The sequence below is a fragment of the Nycticebus coucang genome, chromosome 1, assembly GCF_027406575.1.
Source record: "Nycticebus coucang isolate mNycCou1 chromosome 1, mNycCou1.pri, whole genome shotgun sequence".
Taxonomy (NCBI): Eukaryota; Metazoa; Chordata; class Mammalia; order Primates; family Lorisidae; genus Nycticebus; species Nycticebus coucang.
This window is the reverse complement of record NC_069780.1, coordinates 27,740,894-27,767,178: the sequence shown is the minus strand read 5'-3', so window position 1 is coordinate 27,767,178 and position 26,285 is coordinate 27,740,894. Positions and strand designations below refer to the sequence as shown.

The following is a 26,285-nucleotide window of genomic DNA, read 5'->3' as shown; positions in this document are numbered from 1 at the left end:
CAACAATTAGTTCAATAAATTATGGTGCATCAGTTCAACAGAACTCCATGAAGCCATTTTAAATAAAATTGTACAAATATATTTTCTACATATTTTTACCATACCTTGGTAAGCAAAAGCAAGTAATCTACTAAAAAGATACAGATACAGTTTGAGATACTTTTTTGGTTTTGTTTTTGTTGTTTGTTAGTTTTTTTCAGACAGTTTCAAGTCTCACTCTGTCACTGTAGGTAGAGTGCCATGGCATCATCATAGCTTATAGCAACCTCAAACTTGAGCAATCCTCACCTTAGCTTCCCCAGTAGCTGGGACAGGCACCTGCCAGAACACTGAGTTAGTTTTTCTATTTTTAGTAGAGACGAGGTCTCACTCATGTTTAGGCTGGTCTCAAACTCTTGAGCTCAAGTGATCCTCCTGCCTCAGCCTCGTAGAGTGCTAGGATTACAGGTGTGAGCTGCCCTGCCCAGCCATAATTTCTCATTAAACATATAAGAAAAGGATTGGAACAGTATTCACTGAAAATACTAACACTTATCGCTGAGAGGTAGAACTACAGTTTATTTGTGTTTGTATTTTCTTTTTTTTTTTTTGCCATTTATATTTTTTCACATTCCATATGTTAACTTCAAAAAAATAGTCCGGTGCAGAGGCTCACACCTGTAATCCCAGCACTTTGGAAAGCTGAGGAGGGAGAATCACTTGAGGCCAGGAAAGAGTTCAGGACCAGCCTGAGAAACATAGTGATGCTTTGTGTCTCTATAAAAAAAAAAAAAAAAAAAATGGAAAAGGTATTCCAGTGTGGTGGTCTGCCTGTAGTCCTTAGCTATTTGGGAGGCTGAAGCAGGAGGATTGCTTGATCATTTGAGCCCAGGACTTTGAGGATACAGTGAGCTATAATCATGCCACTGCACTGTCACCTGGGGGCCAGAGAGAGACTTTGTCTGCCATATTTATAGCAGTTTATAACTGTTCATAAAAATTTTAAATTTAAAGAAAAAATGCTTACATAGTACAAAGATTTTCCATATAACAAAACCTGCATTTCGTTACCCCTATTATTAATATGTTACATTAGTGTTATTTACTAAGAAAACACTACTGACATACTGTTAACTAAAATTCATCATTTATTTAGGTTACCTTTGTTTTTACCTAATCCTTTTTTTTTTTTTTTTTCCTATTCCAAGATCCTACCCAGGATACATTACATTTCTTTGCCATGGCAATCCTCTTGCCTCAACTCCCTGAGTAGCTGGGGCTGCAGGTGCATGCCACCACACCCAGCTACATGTATATTTTCTTAGTTCTGTTACTTCTCTTCAAATATTTGTTCAGTGAATCATTTCATTTATGAGACTTTTGTTTAATATATATTTTAAATATTTTCTATCATTTAAAAAATTGCTCGTTTTAAAATATTGGACCCGCTTTTTTCTTTGCCCCTATTGTCCCTCTCCTGCTCAATTTGGATTCTGCCCCCAGAGGTTTCTCCTTGATGCTTAGCTATGTTCAGAAGTGCAGTTCCAGTTTGTTAGTTTTGAGAGTTTACAGGCCTCACACCCCCTCCATTAACTTCCTTCTCATTCTTTAACATGAGCACAGGGGTGGGAAACCTGGGTCCTTGAGGTCGCACACGGCCTTGTTGAGTATGATCTTTTGGGCTGAATCCAAATTTTATAGAACAAAACTTTTTTATTATAAGGGGTGCAGCAAATAAAGGTGAAGGTTTTCATTCCTCCTTTGGTGCTTTAAAAAGAACAATCTTGAGATCAGAAGGCTGCAGGCTCCCCATTCGTTGAACTCCCTGCTAGTTTTGCTGTTGACCTAGCACTGGTCTCCTCTCTTTTTCTCCCCTTTTTCAGGGATTACTTGCTGGCGTTTAGGTGGCCTCTCATTCTCAGAGCTTTCAGATGCTCTGTTGTCTTCCTGCTATTTCCTCCTACACAGATGTTGATATTAAGTTGGCTTTGTTCCTTCCTGCTCATATTTTGGGGTATGTAAGGATTCCTTTCCACGTAGTTATGTTATAGCTTATCATCTGGGATTGTTGCTGTTACTGTTGTTTGCTTATGCCAGATGTTTTACCAGTTTTTTATGAGAAGATTCACAGACTACACTGCCTCCATAGTTGTCTTTCTAAAGTCTTCAATATTATGTATCATTTTTGGGGTGGTGGTGTTAATGAATTTAACAATACATCTTAAACTTTTCCTATATTTTGAAGTCAATAAAATTGTAGGTTGGAATGATTACAGATGAAAGGTTAATTCTTCCTTCTAGGTATCTTTTGTGTTTTAAAACTGGTTTCTTTTTGGCTTTCTTAGCCTGAAATTGTTCACAAATGGTACTCTATTCCTACCTCCCCACTGAAGAGTGCTCAAAAACTTAAAAATCCCATTTAGACTTGAAATAATGAAATTTGTAATGATCGTCCAGTGTTTTGGTTATGTTTCATAACCATATTTATTACTGTGCTTTTTATTCTAAGATTCTAGTTGAAGCTGTTGCCCCTTTCTCACTCTATGATCAGCAGTCCAATTTAACAAACCGGATGCCAATTTTCTGGATGTAGTCCACAAACAAGTTTTGTTTAGCCTGCTCAGCATTTAAAAAAACTAAGAAAACAGTTGTCAACATTTTAAAACCAGACTTTACATACAAATTCAGTTTCTGCTGTTCTAAAAAATTGAAATCTGGTGTCTTTATGCCCACATTGTACCCTGATTAAAGAGGGAAGGATTCTTTCCTCCCCATAGCTTCTTTCATTTGTTACCTTCCAGTTTCCATGATCTATGGAGTAGATTCACTTTGAGTTCAACTTCTTATACTGGCTTACACTATGAATATGTTCTGATGACTTTTTTTAATGTTTCTACTTAGATATCTTGGAGTCTCTCCAAAATCCACACACTCAAAATCAAACTTATTTTTTTTAAAAACAATTTTCTTCCAGTATTCTGTACGTGACCTAATTTTAGTATATTCCTACAGTTATTCAAATTTTAAAAACGCTTAGATTTCTTTTCCCCTTCTCATTCATCCTATTCACACCTCTACAGTCATGTGCAAAATCATGACAAGTTTTGCTTTTACTGTTCCCAATGTTTTTAACTTTTTTGCTTGCCTGACACCTAAAAAACTCCTGTTTTCCAAGAAAATGTAAAAATCATTCAATCTCCAAATATATTTTGTCTGCCTCAAGGAGTGTTTAGTAACTTCTTTCAATATACAGGCATCTCAAGTACATAATATTTATTTACTGTGGGCTTTCCTATTGGACTATGGATTCTGTAAGGACAAAGATTATGATTTAGTCATCTTTGTATTACCAGTATTAAACATAAAAAGTTTGAAGCTCAGTAAGTGGGTCAAATAAACACACGAATTTTACAAATCCATCAAAAGATTCCTTCGTATTACACGATTTCACCTTAAAGTTTCTATGTTTCAATCTTTGGTTAAATTGACTATAGGAGGGTACTTTTTTGGTGGTTATTCTGGGTTGATATTAATACTAGAATCATTTTAAGTTTTGTAGCAAATTACTACTAAGTTAAATGTCTATGTCAAAGGAAAATTTGACTTCATTATTAAAATATGAAGGGCCTTTTTGTAACTTAAAAACTTTAAATATCTAAAGATGCCAGGTACTAACTCTGAAAGAAAATGTATAAATGTATAATTATTTATAAAACAGATCCCATAGGGGCAACTGAACAGCTGTTGAAAGATCTGGCACATCACTATGCCAGCCTGAATTTAATGACCTACATGTGAAGGACTACATATCCAATTACTAATCCTCCCTCAGCTACTTTTTGCCCTCATACGGAGGCAGCTGAAAAAAGATGCCCTACTAACAGATCAGAAATGAACCCAGACTTCATCGCCAACATTCAGTCCACAAAGATCTTTTAGATTTGACATAAGGAAGAAATGGAAAGAAGCCCACAAGAATGCTATAGTTGACAGTTTTTCAAGTAAAATTCTAGGGTTTAAAGTACAAGTGACTTTAGTTTTGTCACTAAATTCATGTTAGTTTTAATTCTTTTAGAGAATCTCAAATTCTGGGTTTAATTTCCTATTCATTGAAGGCTTTAAGCATGGTAAATTTTTTTAAAGCATCGAGAATCATTTAATTCAGATTTCTTTCCAAACTGAAAAGGCAATCTTCTTTTCAAACCTTCAAATCTCATTCTGATCTTCAAATTCTGCAATAATCACCTATTAAAAGAAGAGCTAAACAAAAAATTAAAATACAAAATGAGAATCTATGGGATTGTGTTTCATTTCTCCCTCAGTTGACTTGGTCTATATATAGAAAAAAGATTAAATGAGGTCAAATATTATAAACAATGAAATGTCACCTGATATTTTGCAAAATAGCATAGGAAAAATAGCTCCAGTAATGAATAAAGAGTAAAGCTATGGCTATTTCACTTAAGCCATAAAAAAGACTTATAAATTCTAAATTTAAATGTACCTTACTATGAATTCGATTCACTTTTTAAATTTAATTATCCATTCGAGTTATGTAAAATTGTTATGTTGTAACCTTTTTTCTGTATACATTAGAAACAATTTAGACAAGAGACGCTTTCATTTTCAACACAGAAAAATTAAGAGCCTTTTGTCTATTATGCATTTTTAATTTAAAAAAGGGCGTATAACCCCCTCCAACACGCACAAATATGTGAATGAATTCAAGCCTACAGGTTTATAGTTGCACTCACAAGGGGAAAACCATACCGCGCTGCACTTACATCCCACTCCCCAACCCCCATCTCCAGACCCCGCCCAGTGAAAACCCCTCCCCTTTCTCCTGCTGCCGGTCTGAACTTGGCGCAGTTCAATGACGTAAGGAACAACCGCCATAGCTTCCACTGGATAACTACCGCCCCTGCCTCTGGGAGTTGAAGTTTCCGAGGAAGGACTCGAGAGCGGTGTTGAGATCACTCCAGAAAGGCTTTCTGTGCGCGCAGGTTCCCATAAATCCCTCAATCCGGTAAGTCTCCTGGCACCGGAGCTGACACTCGCCTGCCTCCTGATACCTTTTGAGTGTAAAAGGAGCGCGTGCCATGCTGCCCAGGACAGGCAACAAGGATTTCCGGGGGAGAGGAGTACGGGGCTGTGGAAGCGACTGCCGGGACGCAACTCGAAGGAAATGACGTTAGATGATAGCGGCCTCCGCGGCACGCCTGTCCTTCCCTGGTTCGCCGGCTGCGGCCTAGTCCCGCCTCTGGGGTGCGTTCGTGGGCGGGGCCCGTAGCAGAGAGAGGGCCTGGCTCTGCCCATCCGCAGTGCGGCGCTTTTGGCTAGCGTTTGTTTTGGGGGTCAGGATATGGTCTCCGGTTTGTGAACAGTTGAGTTTGCAAAGGAGAGGGAAATCTGGACTCTGAAGGGCCAGAAAACAGGTTGTGGTTGTGTCATTTAGTGGCTAGAGACCTTGGGCAATCGCTTTTCCTCTTTAAACCTGCCTTACCTCGTTCCTCCTAAGAGGGCTGACGTGGATGAGCTCTCTGAAATGTAGAGAGCCGGAAGGGAACTTGCTGCAGGTGCTCGTAGGCCCCCTTGGTGGTGAGCTGAAGATGATTTTGAGAAGATCGAAGTGTTACTTGATCTCACTGACATATTTTAATTGTTTTTTTTTTCTAGAGATACAAAGTCTCAAGCGACAGATTATCTTTTTTTAATAGAACCTCCTCGCCCCTCTTCATCACTACCCTCTGCCCAAGGGGCTTGACAACTGAACAAAGGGTTTTAGCTAGGTCAGCGCGTTTTTAGAAGGGTATTTCTTCGTTATCACTGTCAGGTCATTAATTTAATTGCGCAGTTATTCCAGAATTCCTTTGTATTTTTCTGAAAGAGAGGCTGTGCCATAAATTTATAAAAGAACTGTTTAGCCTGTTTGAGAAACTCTTGCAAGTTTTAAACACTTTTTTCCTTTGGATTTCACTGATGTATGAAGTGTGTCTTCCCTGCTGTAAGAAATGGAAGTACAAGGAATGTTGAGATGCTTTTTTACATATTCATCCCACCCACATCAAATGGCCTTAGTCATCTGTTGTTACTTTTGAAAACCATTATCTATGAATGAACCCCCCAATTTTTTATTTTATGCTAAAGTAAAATTTCACAGAAATATTTCTATAGTTACTGTAAAATATTCTTAAATATTTGTTGAACTTGGTTGAAAGCATGAAAATGCACTCTTAGCCTAAATTGCATGTGAGGTAGGAACACAAAATTCTCTGCCAAACAGATTTTATAAATTATTGCTTAAACTAAGATAATCATATAGTCTTAAGTACTGTATTTTGCTTAACAGGTAATCTGAACAAACTAGTACATAGTGCAGTATATGTACATTATACTTAGGATTTACAGTGTGAGTTGGTACCTATTTTTATATGTAAAGTATACTGTAAGCAATTTATAAAATAACAAGCTTAGCACAATTTTTGCCACATTCCGCTTATTTGTGTCTCAATATGTCTAGCATATGTAAAGCTTTAAAAGATTCACTTAGTACAACGTATTTTCTTAAGTGAGAATAGCTAAAAAATAATGATGATGGTGATGAGGTTGACTAGCTCATGACCTTTCCTTGCATTTAATAGGTTGCTTAAAAAAGTTACTGTGATAAGTCAAGTTAAATTTAACTTGAGACTTATTAGATGGGAAAGGCAAATGCTCCCCCTGGTGTACATGAGCTATAAAACATTACCTTTTATGAACAAGTTCCAAAGCTAAGAGAACTAGCCAAAAATAATGCCACTGATAAACAGAAATGTACACTATTGGAATATTAATTATTATTTCACAAAGAGAGAAATTTGTTTCTTGTTAATTTTAATTGTTCTTTTAAGTTTTCTTGTTGAGTTTGATGGGTCTTAAATTTTCTCCACCCAATATTGTTTTGGACACATGGATTGCTGAATTTTATTTAATGTACTGTGCATTGGAAAGAAGGAAAATAAAATTGATCCTGGGGATCAATATGTAGATAGATATCTAGATATCTATATCAATATCTAGATAGATATAGCTATATAGATATTTTTTAATTTTTTTCCTTCTAATCATTTTAGGTTTACAGAGTTTTAAAAAACTGACTCCAGTTTTTTAAATTGAATGCTTAGCTTATTTTCTAGATTTAGAAAAAATTAATGAATGCATTACCTTTTCCCCCCTGTGTCTCTTTCAACCTGTGGCCTACCTTCTGCATGTTATTTTCTGTACTATTTCTCTGTCTGTATTTTGAGACAGATTGTCAGGATGTTTTCTAATTCATTTATCACCTCTTGACTGCAGGTAATCTTGAGTTTATCTCACATATTGAATTTTTTGTGTCTTCATTTTCTAATTTTCAAATCATTTTTCTTTTTCATGGGTTCTTATTTTTCCATTTTTTAATAGTTTTTGTGTCACACAATTTTGTTTTTTGTTTTTATGGTTCTTTTTTTAATTTCTCTGAAATATTTTAACTAAACTTATTGTAAAGTCATTTTTAGATTGTCCTATTATTTTTAATTTGTATAGAGTGAATTTATTTCCTGATAGTTGATTTTTTAAAATTAGTTCTTTCTGTAATTTTGCCTTGCAGATTCATCTTGAATAGTTATTACCTCTCCTTTCCTAACCCCCCTCTTGATCCCTACTGATATCTACTACTTGACCTTTGACCCTGTCTGTGTTCCAGTACACAGCAGATTCTTTTTTTTTTTTTAACTTTATTCAAATTAATATGAGGGTACAATATTTAGGTTACATTGTTCTCACTTCCAGGGTAAAGTTCCATTGGTAGAAGAGCCCCTCAGATACTCTCACAATGTGCATATTAGGTGAGATCCCCCCTCCTGTCCTCTCTCCTACACAGCACATTCTTATAGGAGTGATTCTGATTGAAATCATATAATAAGTTCATATATCACATTATGATCCAGGATGTGACTGAGAAGCTGTGTCTGCTTTTTTCAGGCTTCCTACAAGTACTCAGTTTTATATAAACCATAGTCTACTTGTACCTGTTTTCAGACATTTTTTTAGGGAAGGAGAAGGTCCACCCCAAGCCTAGTTTCAGCTCATCTGTCCCCTATTTTCCTGCCTTATATTATTATTATTATTCTCCCTATTTTAAAGATGAAGAAACTTACAGTCTGACTGCCCAGTAGATCCAACAAGAACAGTATCTGTTCCACTTCTTATTTTTGGTTTTGAGAGAGGCTGTACCTTTTTTATATCTCCTTTTTATATTTTATCTACTGTTTTCATATATCTCAAGATTGAGAGGGAGGTTGACTCAAAGCATAAACTTTTGGCAACTATCTTTAGAAAGTCTGTTCAAATTTTTTATTCAGTGGCATAGAAATAGACCTAGAGCTATTTTTTCTTCTTTTTCAGTGACACAGATCTTATCAGAGCCTCTATCAGCAGGATTAAAGCACCATAGCTCTATTACACTTCTTGGAAACCTCATTTTCTAAATAAGGTTTTGGGTTACTAAGGGTAGTAGAGATAGATTTGGGTTTGAATCCTAATATCCATCATTCAACAAAATATTTTTGAGTATGTACTTTGTGCTGTATTTGTAATTCTTGGTGAATTAACCTTACTGTGCCTTCTTCCTTTATAAAATAGACATAATGTTATCTAATAGGGTTGTTTCAAGGATTAAGTTAGATAATAAATTCTTTATTAAGCACAATAACATTTAATGTTTAGTATTATTTTTATTACTTTAAAAAATATTTTGTAATATTGTATTTGCTCATTTATTTATTCTGCCAATATATAATAAGCATCTACTAAGTGCCAGCCACCGTGTTAGTACTGGCCATGTAATATTGAGCAAAAACAGACATCATCCCAGCTCCCATGGAGTTTATAGTGTAGGGTCAAATTTGAGTCTTTATTTCTAAGGGGTGTCCTTCCAAACTGAGTATATGTTTGATTAATGGAATAAGGAAAATTTGTGAACTCTTACTTAGATTACTAGACAATTCTTTCCCTCTTTTAGAAGTTTAGTGATCTAGTAAAATGACAAGGCTTTTGTATCCTCCAAAGCACACATCTCCTTAAAATTTGTCTCTCAGTCAAAATTAGGTACATTTCTAAGTTTGCTTAGTTATCCTCATGTATCTTATTACAGCATTGCATTTTAAAGAAAGTGGGAACAATATACCAAAACTACTGTTTAAATTATGTTTTGCAAAGATCTTTGTTGGCATATAGATAAAATCTTGGGAGATTGTCTTTTTTCTTTTAGCGTCTTTGCACAGACTTGTTAGCTATCCCTATATGAAAGAAGATGTATAAAGTTTTCCTTAAGGCCAGTAGAACGTTTGGTAGCATCTTGCTTAATCTTTGATAGGGATAAATAAAAAGTACATTTCTGAGTTTTGGTGTTGATAATCTATTAAAGAGAAAAAGAATCTCACTGTTTCTAGTCTTTCCTTAAACTGAAGGTAAGTTCAGTTCTAGTTAATAGGTGTGGTTAACTTCAAATAAAGATATGTTTGAGATGACCCTAAACATTCCACAAAGCCAGACTGATTGTGAAATCAAGTTCCATGTTTTGTTTTATAGCCATGACTAAAGAGGAATATTATAATTAACCTATTTACCATGAATATGTTAGAGGGGGGGATACCAAATTTGTTGTCTGTCCTGTTCAAAGTTTACAAAGCTACATATAACATCTCTTTTGTCAAAAACCTTTTGTGAGTGTACACCCAGATAATGAAATAACATTCTTATTTCCCTTGTTCTAAAGAAGACTACAGAAAAGGTTTTTCCATCTCTGTTTTAAAATCATATTTTTTCATGAACAATATATTTTCATTTTATAAACTATAGAACATGCAGAAAACCATGGGTAAGAATTGAACATATGTTTGTGTATGTACTTTTTAAAAGCATTTGGATATAAATATCTGTATCTATTGTTTTTTGTTTTGATTTGCTTATTTACAATATTATTTCCCCTTATCACTAAATAATTTTGGCTTTTCATTATTAAACCTAACACTGTGGTGTGTATACTGTAGTGCATATTTTTGTGTACACTTCTGATTCATTTATAGGAATTAGTCTAAGGAAATAAATTACTGGATCAAAGGGTATCACTGTTTTAAAGCTTTTAAAATGTCTGTGTTGCCTTCTGAAAAGATTATACCATGGCACATAATAGTATATAAAAACACCTTACTTCTTCAGACCTTTATCAGCATTGCCAATGATTGATATTTAATTGATATTAGGTGATATTTAAATGATATTTGCCATTAAATGGCAAAATTGTCTAAATTTGCATTTCTATGTATTACTAATAGGATTTAATTTTAATCATATCTATTAGATGTTTGGGATTTTTTACTTTTTTGTGTATTTTTAAGTTATCTGATATCAAAAGTTGCCTTTCAGTTTCAGAGTCACAAAATAATGTCGTCTGAAATGCTGCAAAATTTTATTGAGTCTTCTAATGTTGAAAAAAAGCAAGACTTAAGTGAAGATCAAGCGCAGAGCCAGAAGCCAAGATTAGGTGAAGGGTTTGAACCAATATCTAAACGGCAAATGAAAAAAATTATAAAACAGAAACAATGGGAAGAACAACGAGAACTCCGAAAGTACGTGTTTCAAAAGTATATGCTTCATTCCTAGTCATAAGTATGAATGTTAGATCTTGTATACCCCTTTGTCCTCCTAAAAGTGATTGTGTTAATTAAAATTAGGGTTATACATATACTTAGCTATCACCGTCAACTGGCTGTTAAAAACTACATGTGCTTTGAATTATATTGTTGGAATATTTTTAAGCAGTGTTAATGAACTTGCACTCAATACTTTTTCCACCCAGAATCTATTGTTAGCAGCAGCACAATTTTTGAAACAATCATCTTAGAGAAGGGATATAGTTAGTAGCTATGTCCTAGATGTAGAATCAAAATAACCAACTCAGAAAGATCAAGTTTTAGCCTGACTTTGATTTTTGTTAGAAGAAACATTTCAAGTTTGGGGGAGAGCAGTTAGGCTGAGTTTATTATTGTATAAATGCCAAAATTTACTGAGAGGAAATAAACTATAGTTGCTATAAATCAGACAAAAAGTATGTGAAAATATACCATATAAATGTTTTAAAATCTTGTAGAGGATGAATGATGAAAGTAAAATTGATTATAACTCCCAAATTCAGTATCTAAAAAGTTTTCTTGGAGATACTGTGATACCAATAACAAATGAACCCATGGAGGTGGTATAGTTAGGATTTAGATAGATTGAGAGATAGATGAGATTTTTTACAAGCTCATTTCCTTCCTATCTAAAGCTTTTAGATGGCTATATAAATAGCCATCTGTTCACAGAAGTGGCAGTTTCATATGGTTTAACTTAATTACTTTAAAATGTTTTATTTCTCTATTTAGAAGACTTATGAATATCTGAGTATACAGATAACAAAAAGTTATTTTAATTACTAATTTCAGACAAAAGCGAAAGGAAAAACGCAAGAGAAAGAAATTAGAGCGACAATGTCAACTGGAATCAAAATCAGATGAAAGTGACAGAAAACGTATTCGAAGACATGCTGTTCACAGCACCCTCCGCCTTATCATTGACTGTAGTTTTGATGACTTGATGGTTTTAAAGGTATTACGAATTATTACTATATACAGAAAAATTCTGCAGGCAAACTAGGCTGAATCATTCTTGTTTTTATGTGTAATATCACTTTGATATAAACTTACGTACTAAAATGCATCTTTAGTTTTTCCAATTCTCTGTCCTCTAAGTTAAATTAGCTAGTAAATTGCTTTTGGTATACAAAGCAAAGTTTAATATTTTAAATTGCACACAGACTTTATGGACAGCCTGTGTATGTGTATCTATGTATATGGGTGTCTATGTATGTGGAGATAGGGGAGACAGAGACACACCCATTTCATCATTAGATAGTAAAGCTGAATAACTACATATTCATAATCATTGAGATCTGGGGGGTTTTACCAACATCATTGGTAAGGCATGAAAATTATACGGCTCTCAAAGAATTATTTGTTTTTATCTCTTAAGAGAGTAGTTTTTGTGACCTACCATTCTAAATAGATACAACATATGAAATAACGGGTCACTTACAGAGTATTTATTTGTATTTTTTCTTAGTATGTAAGAAAATCAAATGAGAATTATCAGAATGGACTTGTATTAAAGAAGAAAATTGTACCTATCTAGTCATCCCTGCTGTTTATTGTAGCCCTTTAAGATCATGGAATGGGCATATTGTATTTTGATAACTTTGCTTTAAAAATTGTACTATTCTAGGACATTAAGAAACTTCATAAGCAGATTCAGCGATGTTATGCAGAAAACCGCCGAGCACTGCACCCTGTGCAGGTATGTCTGAAGAATTTAAAACAGATTCCAGTTTTCTTTTATATCTTCCATGGCAAAAAACATAGATTACAATTCTGATTGTCTTTGTAAGAGTCTTGCCGGTGATCTTGTTTAATGCCTATTTGAAAAATGTTTTCTTTTTTATAAAAAGAAAGCAAACTGTTTTAAACATATTTTCACATATGCCATTCTAAGACATGTTCCAGTCATTATCAGCCTTGTGCACATTAACCTGTTCACGGCTGTGTAGTTGGATGTCTTTGTTATAGGACATACACGTTTTCATACCAGTTTCTCTACTTTGAATTCCTGAGATAGGGTGGTAGAGGCTGTGACTGCCATTGCCTGATGTATGCTGCGGTACCTGTAGCATAAGTTTTGTCTATTTAAAAGATTATATTGTCTTTTTGAGTCACTGATAATTTGGGAAGTATTTCTTAAGCTAGGTGAGGGAGTGATTTGGGAGACTAGTTGGCTGCTGTTAAGAATAGAGTCTTTTTGTTTGAGTTCTGAGTGACCTAAACATTAACAACGGCTCACTGATGTTAAGAACCAGGAACTCTTTATTTTTAGTTAGATATTTTCTTTTTACCAAGTGATAGTAATCTTATATTTTTGTATTTTGTGTTTTTTCAATTTTATAATTTTTTTTATTCCATGTCTATGATAGTCCTTTATACTCTTATTTTTGACTGTACCCTTTTATCTGTAATAGGCCTTTTCTTACTGTTGATTCAGACTTATATAGGTGTTAGGGTTTAGAATCAAAGAAAAATTAAAAAGACTATGGATTGGTTAAAAAAAAAAAAAAAAAGAAAAGACTGTGGTGCCCTCCCAAAATAAAAAAAGTCGAAGAGGAGTAATGGGAACTTGACCTGTAAGCAAAGATTTTGCAGAAAAGAGATCAAGTAGAGGCAGATTTTAACTACTTGAAAGAGAAGAGGGATGAAAATGTAGATGGAATACTGTAGCTATTAAGTGATGAGTTACACAAACATATCACTTCTACCACATTTTATGCCCAAAGCATGCCCAAAAGCATGTAAATATTTTGTTCTATTGAGAATAAATATATTGTGTGTATCATTAACGATGAGGTGAGTAGATGAGGGAAATAAAAGATTGGACTTAAATAGTTATTTGCTCTCTCTTTCTGTACATACCAATCTCCTGTCAGTTTTACCTGACAAGCCATGGAGGCCAGCTGAAAAAAAACATGGATGAAAATGACAAAGGATGGGTCAACTGGAAGGTAATTAAAACACATCAACTCTCACTTAATTTTTTGAATTTTCACGCTTCTAAAGGTCTATATTTTTACCTAAATTTCATGTAATGCTACTAAATTTAGCCGTCTACAAACACTATGTGTCACTGAACCTAAGTCTGAGGTTACAAATGGAAGAGTCTGAAGAAGAGAGGGAGATGTCTGTTAGTTTGTACTTGCTCTTGTTAATTCTTGCCTATTCTTTTGTTACATATAAAATATATTTTTTAAAGAAGAAATAATTTTAAAGGTCTTTGTACAATTTCTTCCTAGCAAGCCAGCTATGTTATACATTATCTAGAAGAGTGAAGTCATTCTAAAATTGGGAAGTGTGCCTACCTTTTGTTTTTTCTAAATCTATGCTGTTCAGCAAGTGGCCATTAGCTTTGTGTAGCTGTTGAACTCTTAAAATATAATATTTTGAATTGTAAATTGAGATGTGCTATAAATATGAAACATATACTGGATTTCAAAGGCTCAGTACCAAAAAGAGGGCAAGAGAATATAAAATATCTCCTAGTTTTTGAAATAATTATATGTTGAAATAACATATAGGCATATTGTATTAATAAAATGTATTATTAAAATTAATTTCAACTTTTTTCCACCTTTTTTAATGTGGCTACTAGAAGACTTAAAATTGCATTTGTGGCTTGAAGTTTTTTTCTATTAGACCGAATTTTTCTCAGTCATTGGTAAAGATGACTAACTAGATTGGCTTTAGTACCAATACCTAAGGAACTCTGTTCTATTCAGACAAGTACTGGGTTATTCTTATACTTTTTTCCTTTCTCGAAGTCAATTCTCTTATTGATAAACTTTCCCTTTCACATGCACTAATCCCATATTGACTGCATTTATTTCAGTAATAGCCTATAATATGAAACATTTTCAAAGGCTTTTTAAGTACAATATATTCATCAACCCTTTATCTGTGCCTATTTTCCTAAGAAGTAATTTAATAAATTATAATAGGTGGATTTCCAGTTATTTTGGTGGCTTGTTAAATTTAATGTTTATATTACCAGCTTTTCAGAGAGACATGAGTTTCCCTGGTCTCTGATTATGCAGGTTTCTCTTGAGGCCTTTAGTAAGTATAGGGATTTAGTATGGTTTATAATACACCATTTTTCAGAAAAGTAGCTGTTTATTAATAAATTATATATTTTAGGTGAGAATTCTGCTTTTTTCTTGATTTCCTTAAAAATTACTGGGTAACTGTCATCTGAGACTGGTGATAGATCTTCTTTTATGCAGTTAATGTGGTTTGCAAAATCCTGACTACTAACTGTTGTTCAGTTTTGTACCTGTGACATGACAATTCTGGCGAAGAAGTTTTCAAATCTTTGTAGAAATAGATGCATGAGATTAACTAAATCTATAAGCAATTTCCTTTCATGATTCATGTAGATGGAGAGGAAGTAATTGGAGAAGGCATTCTTTGACTGGAGAACAATATCAGCAAATATGTGGCAATAAAAATGCATTTGTTTTGTTGGAACAGAGATAAAGTTGGAAAGGTAGGTTAGTGTCATATTTAGGAAAGAGTTTTTAAATTAAAGAGTTTGGACTTTATTCTACAGTGAAAGATAAAACTTCAAAAGTAGTGTTTTTAGAAAAGGAGCCTGCCATCAGTGTGTGGAAGTAAATTGTAGAGGTCTGAGATCAGTGACAGGGAAATAAAATTAAGAGGCTAATTAATTGATCAAAGTATAAGGCAATAAGGATTGAAGTAGTAAGTTCTAAATAACACATTGTAATGGTACGCTTTCAAACTTTATTTCAGATGTTTTTGGATGGGTTTGTTTTTGGAAAAGAGGATAAACATTTTTAGCCATCTTTCACAAACTCCTATAAATTAGTCATGTCTTTCCCCTGTGTCTTGAAGGATATACACGTCAAATCAGAGCACTATTGTGAACTCATGAAAAAAGAAGATCTGGTTTATCTTACATCAGATTCACCTAATGTACTGAAGGAATTAGATGAATCAAAGGCCTATGTGATTGGAGGATTAGTAGATCACAACCATCACAAGGTAACATTAACTTTGTATTTTTGCTTTTGTTTGTCCTTAAAGTCAGAGTTTCGTGATAGTAATAGCAGTACCAATGATAGCTAATTTTTATTGCGTGTGTACCATGTTTCATCACCTTAATAGCGAAACAAAGTTAGTTTGCTTAATCCTCACTACAGCTCAGTGAAGTCAGTGCTATTACTATCTACATTTTACAGATAGGGAATATGAGGCACAGAGAAATTAAATCTAAAATCAATAGTAGTAGGCATCAAAACAGATAGTTGAAACAAGACAAGTTGCTCCAGAGTCCACATGCTTAAACACGGTGCTGTATTGATAGAAGATGCTGCTACTAATCAATTTCAAATCCATTGAAATTTACGCACCAAGGCTACAAACCTGTATGCTCAGCCTGCTACTGTACTGAATACTGTGTTGGCAATTGTAACACAATGGTAAGTATTTATGTGTCTAGACATCCCTAAAGATAGAAGAAACATAGTTAAAATGCAGTATAAATGATACAAATGGTGCACTTTTATTGGGCACTCACCATGAATGGCGTTTGTAGGACTGGAAGTTGCTCTGGGTGAATCAATGAGAGAGGGGTGAGTGAATGTGAAGGCCTGGACATTATTTACATCACTATAGACTTTATAAACAATGTACATTTAGGCTACACTATTTAAAAATTTGTTCTTCAATAATTAACTTTAGCTTACTCTAACTTTTGTACTTTATATATTTAAAATTTTTCTTAGCACTAGCTCAAAACACAATCACATTGTACAGCTGTACAAAAATTTCTTAATGTCCTTATTTAATAAGCTTCTTTCTACTTTTAATATTTTTTTCACTTTTAAACATTTTTGTTAAAAACTAAGGCACAAACACACATGTATCATCAAAATCACTGTCTTCCACCTCGACATCTTATTCCACTGGAAGGTCTTCTGGGACAGTAACAGACACGGAGCTGTCATCTCCTTTAATAATATTGCTGCCTTCTAGAATACCTCCTGAAGGACCTGCCTGAGGCTATTTTCCAGTTACCTTTTTTATGAGTAGGAGGATTACCTCTAAAATACCCATAAAAATATACTCTCATATATACATAAACCAGTAGCATAATTCTTCTTTATCAAGTATTATGGACTGTACATGATTGTGTGTGCTATACTTTTATGTAACTTCAGCATAGAAGGTTTATTTCCACCAGCATCACCACAAACATGTGAGTAATGTATTGCACTATGATCTGAAAGCTACAACATCACTAGGTGACAAGAATTTTTTAACTCCTTTGTAATCTCATGGGACCACTGTCATACATACTGTCTGTCATTGACTAAACTGTCATTATGCTGTGCATGACTATATTTTAAATGGAGAAAAGAGCAGGGTGAAATGATGAAAAGATATATAAGTCAGGAGATGAGTGAGCCACATTTTTCTTGTGGTTCTGCTAGTGTGGAGCAGGGAACATAATGTCTTTGGTTTCCTCATTTGTAAATTGCAAAGGTTAAAGCAAATGCTCTAAACATTCTCACTATACTTATTGTCAAGAGAATGTTACAAAGTCAGCAGTTAAACATACACATGTATGCTTACCCTCCCTCTTCAGAAAATATTTTTGTATCTACAATCGCTTCTAAAAATTATTGATACTGCCATAGACTTTGAAATAATATAATGTTCTCTCTAGGAGTGTCCTACCTTCGGCCTGTGGGCTGCATGTGATTTGGAGAGACAGCGTTTGCTTATGTGTGGTGTCAGATATTACCAGAAGTATGCAAGGACCTTTTTTCTCCTTTTTTTTTTTTTTGCTAACCAGCTTTCATTAGTGTTTGTGTATTTAATGATTTAATGTGTGACTCAAGACACTCTTATTCATCTAATGTGTGGCAGAGAAAAAAAAGGGTGGGGCACCCCTGTTGGACACTAGAATCTAGTTCAAGTCATTCATAGTGTTTTTGTTTTAGGGACTCACATATAAACAAGCGTCAGATTATGGACTTGATCACGCACAGCTCCCTCTTGGAAATTTTGTGAAGATGAATAGCAGAAAAGTTCTGGCAGTTAATCATGGTAAGCTATAAAAGTAAACTGAAAATATACCTGAGTAAACATTGTGAGAAGATACGTTATCATTTGCAATTTGGACAAATAGAAAATATTACATCCTGCTGGAGTCAGAATTGTAAAAAGTAATCATTTAAAATTTGTTTAATAAGAGAAATAACTCACAGTTTAGAAATTTTGAACATGTACAAAACTCTAAAAAATTAACTGTAATCTTTTTTGGTGTTTGCTTCCAGTTTTTTCCTGTGCATATATGCTGTGTATATACACATATTACATGACTGGATTCTATACAATGTTATGTAACTCTGGTATATTTTCCCCCATTTATCATTTTATTTTTCCATGTCATTAAATGATTATTAATGGCTATATAATATCCCATCATCTGAATATATAATAATTTAATCATCCTCCTACTGCTAAATTGTTTTTTTCTTTTTGCTGTTTGCGTAAATAACACTGGAATAGACATTCTTGGACTAAATTTGTTAAGGAGAGATTTTAATCAGTAAACAACTACTTCTTGAACTCTTTTCATATGCCAAATACTTTAGGCTCTAAGGAGTTATAGAAATGAAGGTATTGATTCAGGGAACAGACTTCTTCTAAAACCTCTGATACATGGTGAAAATTACTTTTCTGTAAAGTATTCCGAGTTAGCACTTCCGCAGTGTGTTGAAGTTAGAGTCCTCTGGAGACAGTATTGATATTCTTTACTTGCAACGTAAAAATAAAGCAGGTAAGACACTCCTCAGAGTGAGTGGAAGGAAACTACAGAGGTCCTTTGCCTATTATTTATAATTGACAGGGGATACTGTAAATTTCTGAGTACTTAAGAACTGAACTGAGGAAAAGCTAGAAAGGAGGTAATAGGCAGGAGAACCTTGAGGCAGATTAGCCTTGGTGGCCAAAAGAAGAAGGAAAAGATAAGAACAAAGTAGTTATTAGGACAAGCTAATGCCCTTAGCTCAAAGACAGCATATGCTAAAAGACAATATATAGCACTGTAATGAACTTGGCTAGAAATGTATGGAGTTTGTCTTTGTTGCAGTGTTTGAGATTATTCTGGAATACCTGGAAACAAGAAACTGGCAAGAAGCCTTTTTTACTATCTTGCCCCAGCGGAAAGGAGCTGTTCCCACAAACAAAGCCTGTGACAGTTCTTCCCATGACAAACAATCTGTCAGGGTTGAGGATGGATCAGACAGTGATTCCAGTGGGGAAGAAGATAGCAGAAATGAACTAAATTCACCACATGAGGAAGAAAAGCAGGATAAGGAAAATAGCACTGAATCCACAGAGAACTGTGTACCACTCTAATGTTACCTGGTTTTCTTTTGGTTTAAGGAAAAACGAGAAAATGAGGTGCTTCACAGAATATTGCTCTTATTTGTCATTATTACTAATTTTTTTTATTAATATTAAATCATAGCTGTGTACATTAATGCAATCAGGGGGCACCATACACTGGTTTTATAAACAGTTTGGTACATTTTCATCACACTGGTTAACATAGCCTTCCTGGCATTTTCTTAATTATTGTATTAAGACAATTATATTCTACATTTACTAAGTTTCTCATGTACTCTTATAAGATGCACCGCAGGTGTAATCCCACCAATTCCCCTCCCTCCACTCATCCTCCCTCCTCCCTCTCCTCCCTTTCCCCCTTCCCCCTATTCTTAGGTTATAACTGGGATATAGCTTTCATATGAAAGCCATAAATTAGTTTCATAGTAGGGCTGAGTACATTGCATACTTTTTCTTCCATTCTTGAGATACTTTACTAAGAAGAATATGTTCCAGCTCCATCCATGTAAACATGAAAGAGGTAAAGTCTCCATCTTTCTTTAAGGCTGCATAATATTCCATGGTGTACATATACCACAATTTATTAATCCATTCGTGGATCGATGGGCACTTTGGCTTTTTCCATGACCTAGCAACTGTGAATTGGGCTGCAACAAACAATTTTTAAAACTTTTTTTTGGAGCTGATAGTAATAAAAAGCCCTGTAAACTTAGTGAGAAAGTTTTTTTCTTGTTTTTGCATAAGAAGATTTAAATGTAAATGTGAATTTTTTAAAGTTTGGGGGGACCTCAAGTGATAGTTTCTAGAGAATTTTACTTTCTTAGTATTCCCTTCATTCTCTTTCATTTACTGGATTATATTCAGAATGTGCCTTCTGACCTTCCAGTTTTATTATTTTATGTTCACATCATTATCTTTCTGATCAATTGTTTACATATTTGTGGGGGCAGATATTTATAAGTACCTATAAGTCTACCAGAATGTTACTTTCTGTTTGTACCTTTTATTTTCGATGTAGTTACTTCAATGAAATAGTAATTTTAGGAAGAAGTTTGAGTTTGACAAACTCAACAAAATTCATTTCTTTTGAACTATGGAGCCCACATCTGTTCCTTCTTTGTGTTGCCTTTTTATGGTTCTGAAGTAATTACTGGGGAGTTGAGCGTCTCTTTAATACGTTTTCTGAATTCTTATAGTGGTAATAAATTATTTCAGTTTAAAAAATTAAATTTTTGGAGGTTGAATTATTTTATACAGCTGTTACTTTTGAAAGATTAATTTTGTCTTTACCTAGATTTAAAATGAAATAGCTCTTAGCAGCTGTCCTTTCCTTCCATTTTTTTAAACAAAATACCTTTTGTTTTTTAAAGTGAATAGTTGATATATGCATTTGCCTCCTATCTTATGATAATGTTCAAACTGATATGAATGTTTTGTAAATATCATACACATGTATGAAAATCTGTATAATTGTATTTACATCTTTTTTCTACTTCATGTATGCTTCTTAATTACTAATTGATAACATGATAGATTTGCCATATGTTTGTATTATTTCTATGAATGGTTGTGTTGAACACACTAAACAATTTGAGTTTCAGTAAGTGTAAAAATCCATAATTAAACATATATATGGGAAATTTGGCAAGGGAGGATAGAGCAAAAGAAAAATGTTTTAGTTCATAGTAATAAAGCAGTTAAATGTTTATAGTAAAATAACTGTTCTCTGGTATAGTTAGAGTAAGATTTTAGGAGCCTTTTCTAAATTTGGATGAAATAAGTTGCTTTGTTTTTTTAAAACATAAAAGTTATATTAAAAAGTGCATAAGTTATTTATGTGAATTCTAACTAGAAACTTTATTGGATTTAGGATTGATATTCACTGTCTTTTGTTTTTCGTTGCTTATTCTTAGTAATCTATTATAGTTATCTATGTTAAAGTAAGTCTGTAAGCAAGGTATATAAATAAAAGTCCTACAGTTCTAAAATAACAAAGCTTATGTCTTAAGTTATATATTTCAAAGGTTTAGGGTTTTTTTAGTAAATGTTGTTTATTAGCTTGAAATATATGCCTTTTACTCAAATTATTACATATGGAATAGGACACTGTTTAATTATGAAAGGTTAAATCATTATAGACATTACATATTTAGATTATCATCAATTATAAAAAAGTCCTGTATTAGTGTCCTAGGAGTGCTATAACAAATGAACACAAACTGAGTAGCTTAAAATGACAGAAATTTCTTGTTTAAAGTTCAAGGCTAAAAGTCCAGAATCAAGGTATCAAGAGCCAAGCCTCCTCTGAAGACCCTAGGGGAGAATACTTTTTTAGCTTTTTCCCTGCAATGCCTAGTGTTCCTTAACTTGCAGTGGTGCCACTCTTATCTCTGCTTTGTTGTCACACAGCCAGTTGCACTTTGTCTTCCATGTCTGCTTCTGTGTCCAAATTTTCCTCTTCTTAGAAGGCGACCAGCACTGGATTAGGGTTCACCATAATCCACCTCACCTGAATTTGATTATATCTACAAAGACCTGTTTCCAAATTAGGTCATATTCTTAGGTGCTAGATATTAGAACTTGACATACCTTTTTAGAGGACACAATTCTACCCACTACAAGCCCATATCTTGCCTAGGTTGTTAGTGGTAAGAAAGAAAAGATTACCACTTTTTTGAAATAACTAATTTTTGAGGTAGTTAAAAATTTGATACTAAAAATAACATTATTAAACTTTTTTCATTTTGATGTATCTTTTTCTCTCAACATTTAGGTTCCTCATTAAACTTTAGTAAATATTAAAGTTACTTTTATTGGGACATAAAAAGGTAAGAAATTTAATGCTTAAATAAATGCATCAAAAGGATATATGTCTGCTGAACTAATAGGATTACCCCTCATTCAATTTCTTTAATAACTTGCAGTATTCATAAAACACACTTCTCTTTTTTCTTTTGAGACAGAGTCACTTTGTCATCATTGGTAGACTGATATGGAATCATAGATCACAGCAACCTCAAACTCTTGGGCTCAAGCTATCCTTTTGCCTCAGTTTTTCATTCTTAGTAAAGACAGGGTCTCAGTCTTGCTCAGGCTGTTCTCCAATTAGTGAGCTCAAGTGATCCATTTGCATCAGCCTCCCAGAGTACTAGGATTACAGGGGTGAGCCACCATGCCCAGACTAACAAACTTCGTAAAGGATGGACCATTCTTCAGTCTTATTCTTCAGAGTGTGTTGACATTTTGCAGCATTTGAAAATGTGCTCAGAATGGAAAAGAAAAAGAAAAAAAAAGAAATTCTACTGAAGAAATGTCTTTTAGGTAGCAAATGAGCAATGAAGAAACCCACCAATTACTGGCAATTATAAACTAAAGTGATGTTAGCACTTCATTTTACAAATGGAAATGGCCATTAAGATGACGTAGATAAAAAGAAAGACTTGTCCATTGAGCACTGAGAACATGTATAGACAACACATGAAATGAGGTAAAGAAAAAAAGAAAAGATAATGGCGGGGATTAGAATTAAAGGCAGCCAAGGCATGTGCCATCGTTAAACTTTGATCTCAGCATTAAGATGTTTATGTCTGTTTCACTAACTCATTACATACATATATAATATAATATATGGCCCAAGTGTATATTAAGCACTTATTAATGTGAAGAAAAGAACCAGTGACAGAATCAATGGACCCATTGCCTCTGTTGTACACATACACGCATGACTTTGGGTAATTTTTTCAACTTTGTAAGTTTCAACGTACATATATGGAAAATGGGAATCATCCCATTTACCCTATCTCTTAGGATTTGTGCAAACAATTGTGTTTGGAACCAAGCAGTAGCTAATTCAGGAACGTTTTATATTGGCTTTCTCTCATTTCTTACCTCATCCTCTTATATTTCACTCTTTGTGTTTAACATAACTGTACAACATAACCGTACAACATAACTGCTGTAAGAAAGTATTAATATTAAGCTTTTGTTCTGAGGTACACAGGCTTAGCCAAGATTCTAAAAATGTAAACTTTCTAAATTTCCAAATGAATATTTACTAAATAAAACAAGAAAATTACAGACCATTCAGCGAAACATTTAATAAAAGCAATAAAAACAATGTTAACAAAATGCAATAACCACACAAGACAAAATCTGTATGTCCTATAGGCAAATATAAATGGTCTAAAAATCAGGTTGACTAAAAAAAGTAAATACATACTGCATTTAATGTTACTTAGCAATGTGGAAAGTGAAATAATAAGAAAAAACATACTGAGCTAATTTAAAGAAAAAAGTCATAATTTAACAGTGAATAAGGTCCAACACATTACGAATAAACTAGAAAAAGGAGAGCATGTTGTAATTGTCAAGGAATGCAAGCCTTGGTCAAGATCTAGTAGTTGTGAATACTATGCACCAGGTAGCATAGTTTTAAATTCATTAAGAAAAAAATTACATGAAACAATAAGAAACGTATCAGTATAAAGAGTCCCAAGTGGATAAAACATAAATACCTGTGTGGCAAATGTAAGCATTGTAATGATGCAGATATTGATATTTATTAAGTTCTACAGGCTGCAAACAACAAAAAGAAATGCACCTTGTTTTCCAATGTCCATGTGACATTCATAAAAGTAGCTATATTAGAAAACAAAGGAAAATACATTTTCAAAATTAGAAATTATATAGGCAACTTCCCTATATAATAACAATGCATTAGAAAATAAACTTGGGATGAGATAAAATCCTTATCACCTAGAACTTTTAAATTTTTTCTAAAACAAGTTTTGGATGAAAGAGGAGATCCAATCTGAGATTGTAAGATATTTTAGAAATAGACATAATAAAAACACTACATATTAGACATATAGATGCAGCTAAAGCTGTGATTAGAAGAAAATTTATTACCTCAAAAAACTTATGATAATAAATGAGAATGACTGAATGTAAATATATTAAAAATATTCAACTCAAGATATTAGAATAATAGTGAACCTAAAGAAACTAATAAAAAAATGTAGCCTAAAGAAATAAAAAATGAAAGGAGATAAGAAATGGAAACAGGAAAATTGTTGAATGTGTGAATAAATCTAAGATCTAGTTTTTTAAATATGATAGTGAAATGGAAAAAGCCATGAGCTAAATAAGTGAAGAAGGAAATTACAAGTAACACAAAAATGAGATTGCAGAATAAACAGGAATTTCAAGGAATTATGAGACAAATCTGCCTCAATTCTGTGAAAATATATTTGGAAACCTGAACAAAATAGGTAATTGCCTAGGAAAATATAAATCTCCAAAAGTGATACCCCCTAAAAGTACAGAAAATATAAAGAGACCATTTACCGTAGAAGAAATAAAATTGTCAAAGGGCTACCACCCCTTAAAACAAAACCTCAGGGTCTAATAGGTGAATTTTACCAAATTTTCAAGGGAAAGGAATTGGCAATGCTATTACCACCTCTTCATAAGAGGAAAGACAGAGAGCACTTCCATATTAATGTTATCAATTGAGCATTATCTTATTAAAACATATGTCAATAGCATCAGTGGTGAAGCACACAGACTCTCACCACACTTTGAACCTGTCACTAAACTGATGTGTCAGAAAGTTAACTGTTCATTAATTTTCCTTTCCATAGAATATAGCTATGGCTGGAATATAGTTTATACTCAAGAGTTTTTGATTAGCTTCCCCATTTCCAGGCCAAGACTTTAAGCAGATATACTCTTCTCAAAGAAGGTAGAATAATATCCCCTCAAAGATTATAATCCTTGGAGCCTGCAGATGTGTTATGTTATATGGTAAGGGAGAATTTAAGGTTGCAGATGAAGTTAAGTCACTAATCAGCTGACCTTAAGATAAGGAGATTATTTTGGATTAGTTGGATAACAGGCAGGCCCAGTGTAATCACGGGAGTCTTTAAGAGTGGACAAAGGAGGTGGAAGAGTCAGTGTCAGAGTGATTTGTTTATGACAACTCAACTGGCTGTTGTCTTTGAAGATAGACAAGAGCCATGAAATAAGGAGAATTGGTAATGTCCAAAAAAACAGAAAAAGTAAGAAAATAGATTCTTTCCTAGATCCTCCAAAGGAATGCAGCCCTGGCAACATCTTTATTTTAACCCAATGAGACCCATCTTGGACCTCTACCTGCAGAAGTGTAAGAGAACAAACATCTGTGTTACATTAAGGCACTAAGTTTGACAGCAGCAAAAGGAAACTAATGTTGGAAAGGAAACCACTCTCATTTTCCTTTTGCCATCTAGATAGAGTTGGCAATGAAGCTCTAGGTGATGGCTGAGCCACAAGATGGAAGGATCCTGGGCCTCTAAATCATCAAGTAAGTAATGTCATTCTCTGACTAACAATATACACTTTGGATGCTTACATGAGAAATTTAAAATTTGATAGCATTTGTTACAACAAAGAGTTCAACTCTCCGTAACTCAGTTTTCATATTTAGAAAATGGAATGATAATAGTAGCTACGTTAAATATTTTTGTGAATATTAAACAAGTTACTATATTTAAAGTGTTTAGAATGATTCTTGACACATAATAAGCATAATATAAATGTTATTAAGATTCCATACACACACAGACATACGTGTCCATGCACACAAATATAAATTCTTTACAGCATCTCTTTTGAATATTGGTGCAAACATTTTAAATACAAGATTGGCTGACTGGTAGATATAATCCATCCATACACTAAAAAAATGATAGCCATGGCTGAAGTAGTTTATTTAAAAATACTAGGTAATTTGTTAATATCTACCATTAGTATTGAGTAGCAACTAGCTCCTTTCTCATTCATAAATTAGAAATAATTTTTATATCTTTTATTTTTCTGGGGGTGGGGGGTGAGCTTTTTTCCATAGTAGTTGAACAATTCTGAAACACTGTAGATTCCAAATTATCAGCTCACATGTTAAAACTCTCAGTATTTTGGTGTTAATTTTTTTTTTCTCGTTTGAGGTAAGTGTCACACTATAACTGCCTAATTCTGATTATGGGTGATTTTTCTAGTATCAGGGTCCTATATTTATATATTAATACTAATAGTGTGTGATTGGAAATGCAGTTTATAAATAAACATTTTTTTAATATGGCATTAAAATTAACTACAAATAGAAAAACTGTGTCCATTAATATTTATTTGTAGCATTATATCCAGCTGTTTGGGGAATTACATGTGCCACCACAA

General features: G+C 33.6%; 1 protein-coding gene across 1 annotated transcript; it reads left to right on the top strand.

Annotated features, from left to right (window-relative positions):
- Positions 1-10,403: 10,403 nt before the first annotated feature.
- Positions 10,404-21,053, top strand: TRMT10A (tRNA methyltransferase 10A). Its single transcript, XM_053555431.1, has 7 exons — positions 10,404-10,628; positions 11,484-11,646; positions 12,319-12,390; positions 13,568-13,642; positions 15,546-15,695; positions 17,660-17,765; positions 18,814-21,053. Exons 1-7 carry the CDS (start codon positions 10,444-10,446, stop codon positions 19,080-19,082), a joined length of 1,020 nt encoding a protein of 339 aa, XP_053411406.1. The 5' UTR covers positions 10,404-10,443; the 3' UTR covers positions 19,083-21,053.
- Positions 21,054-26,285: the final 5,232 nt, after the last annotated feature.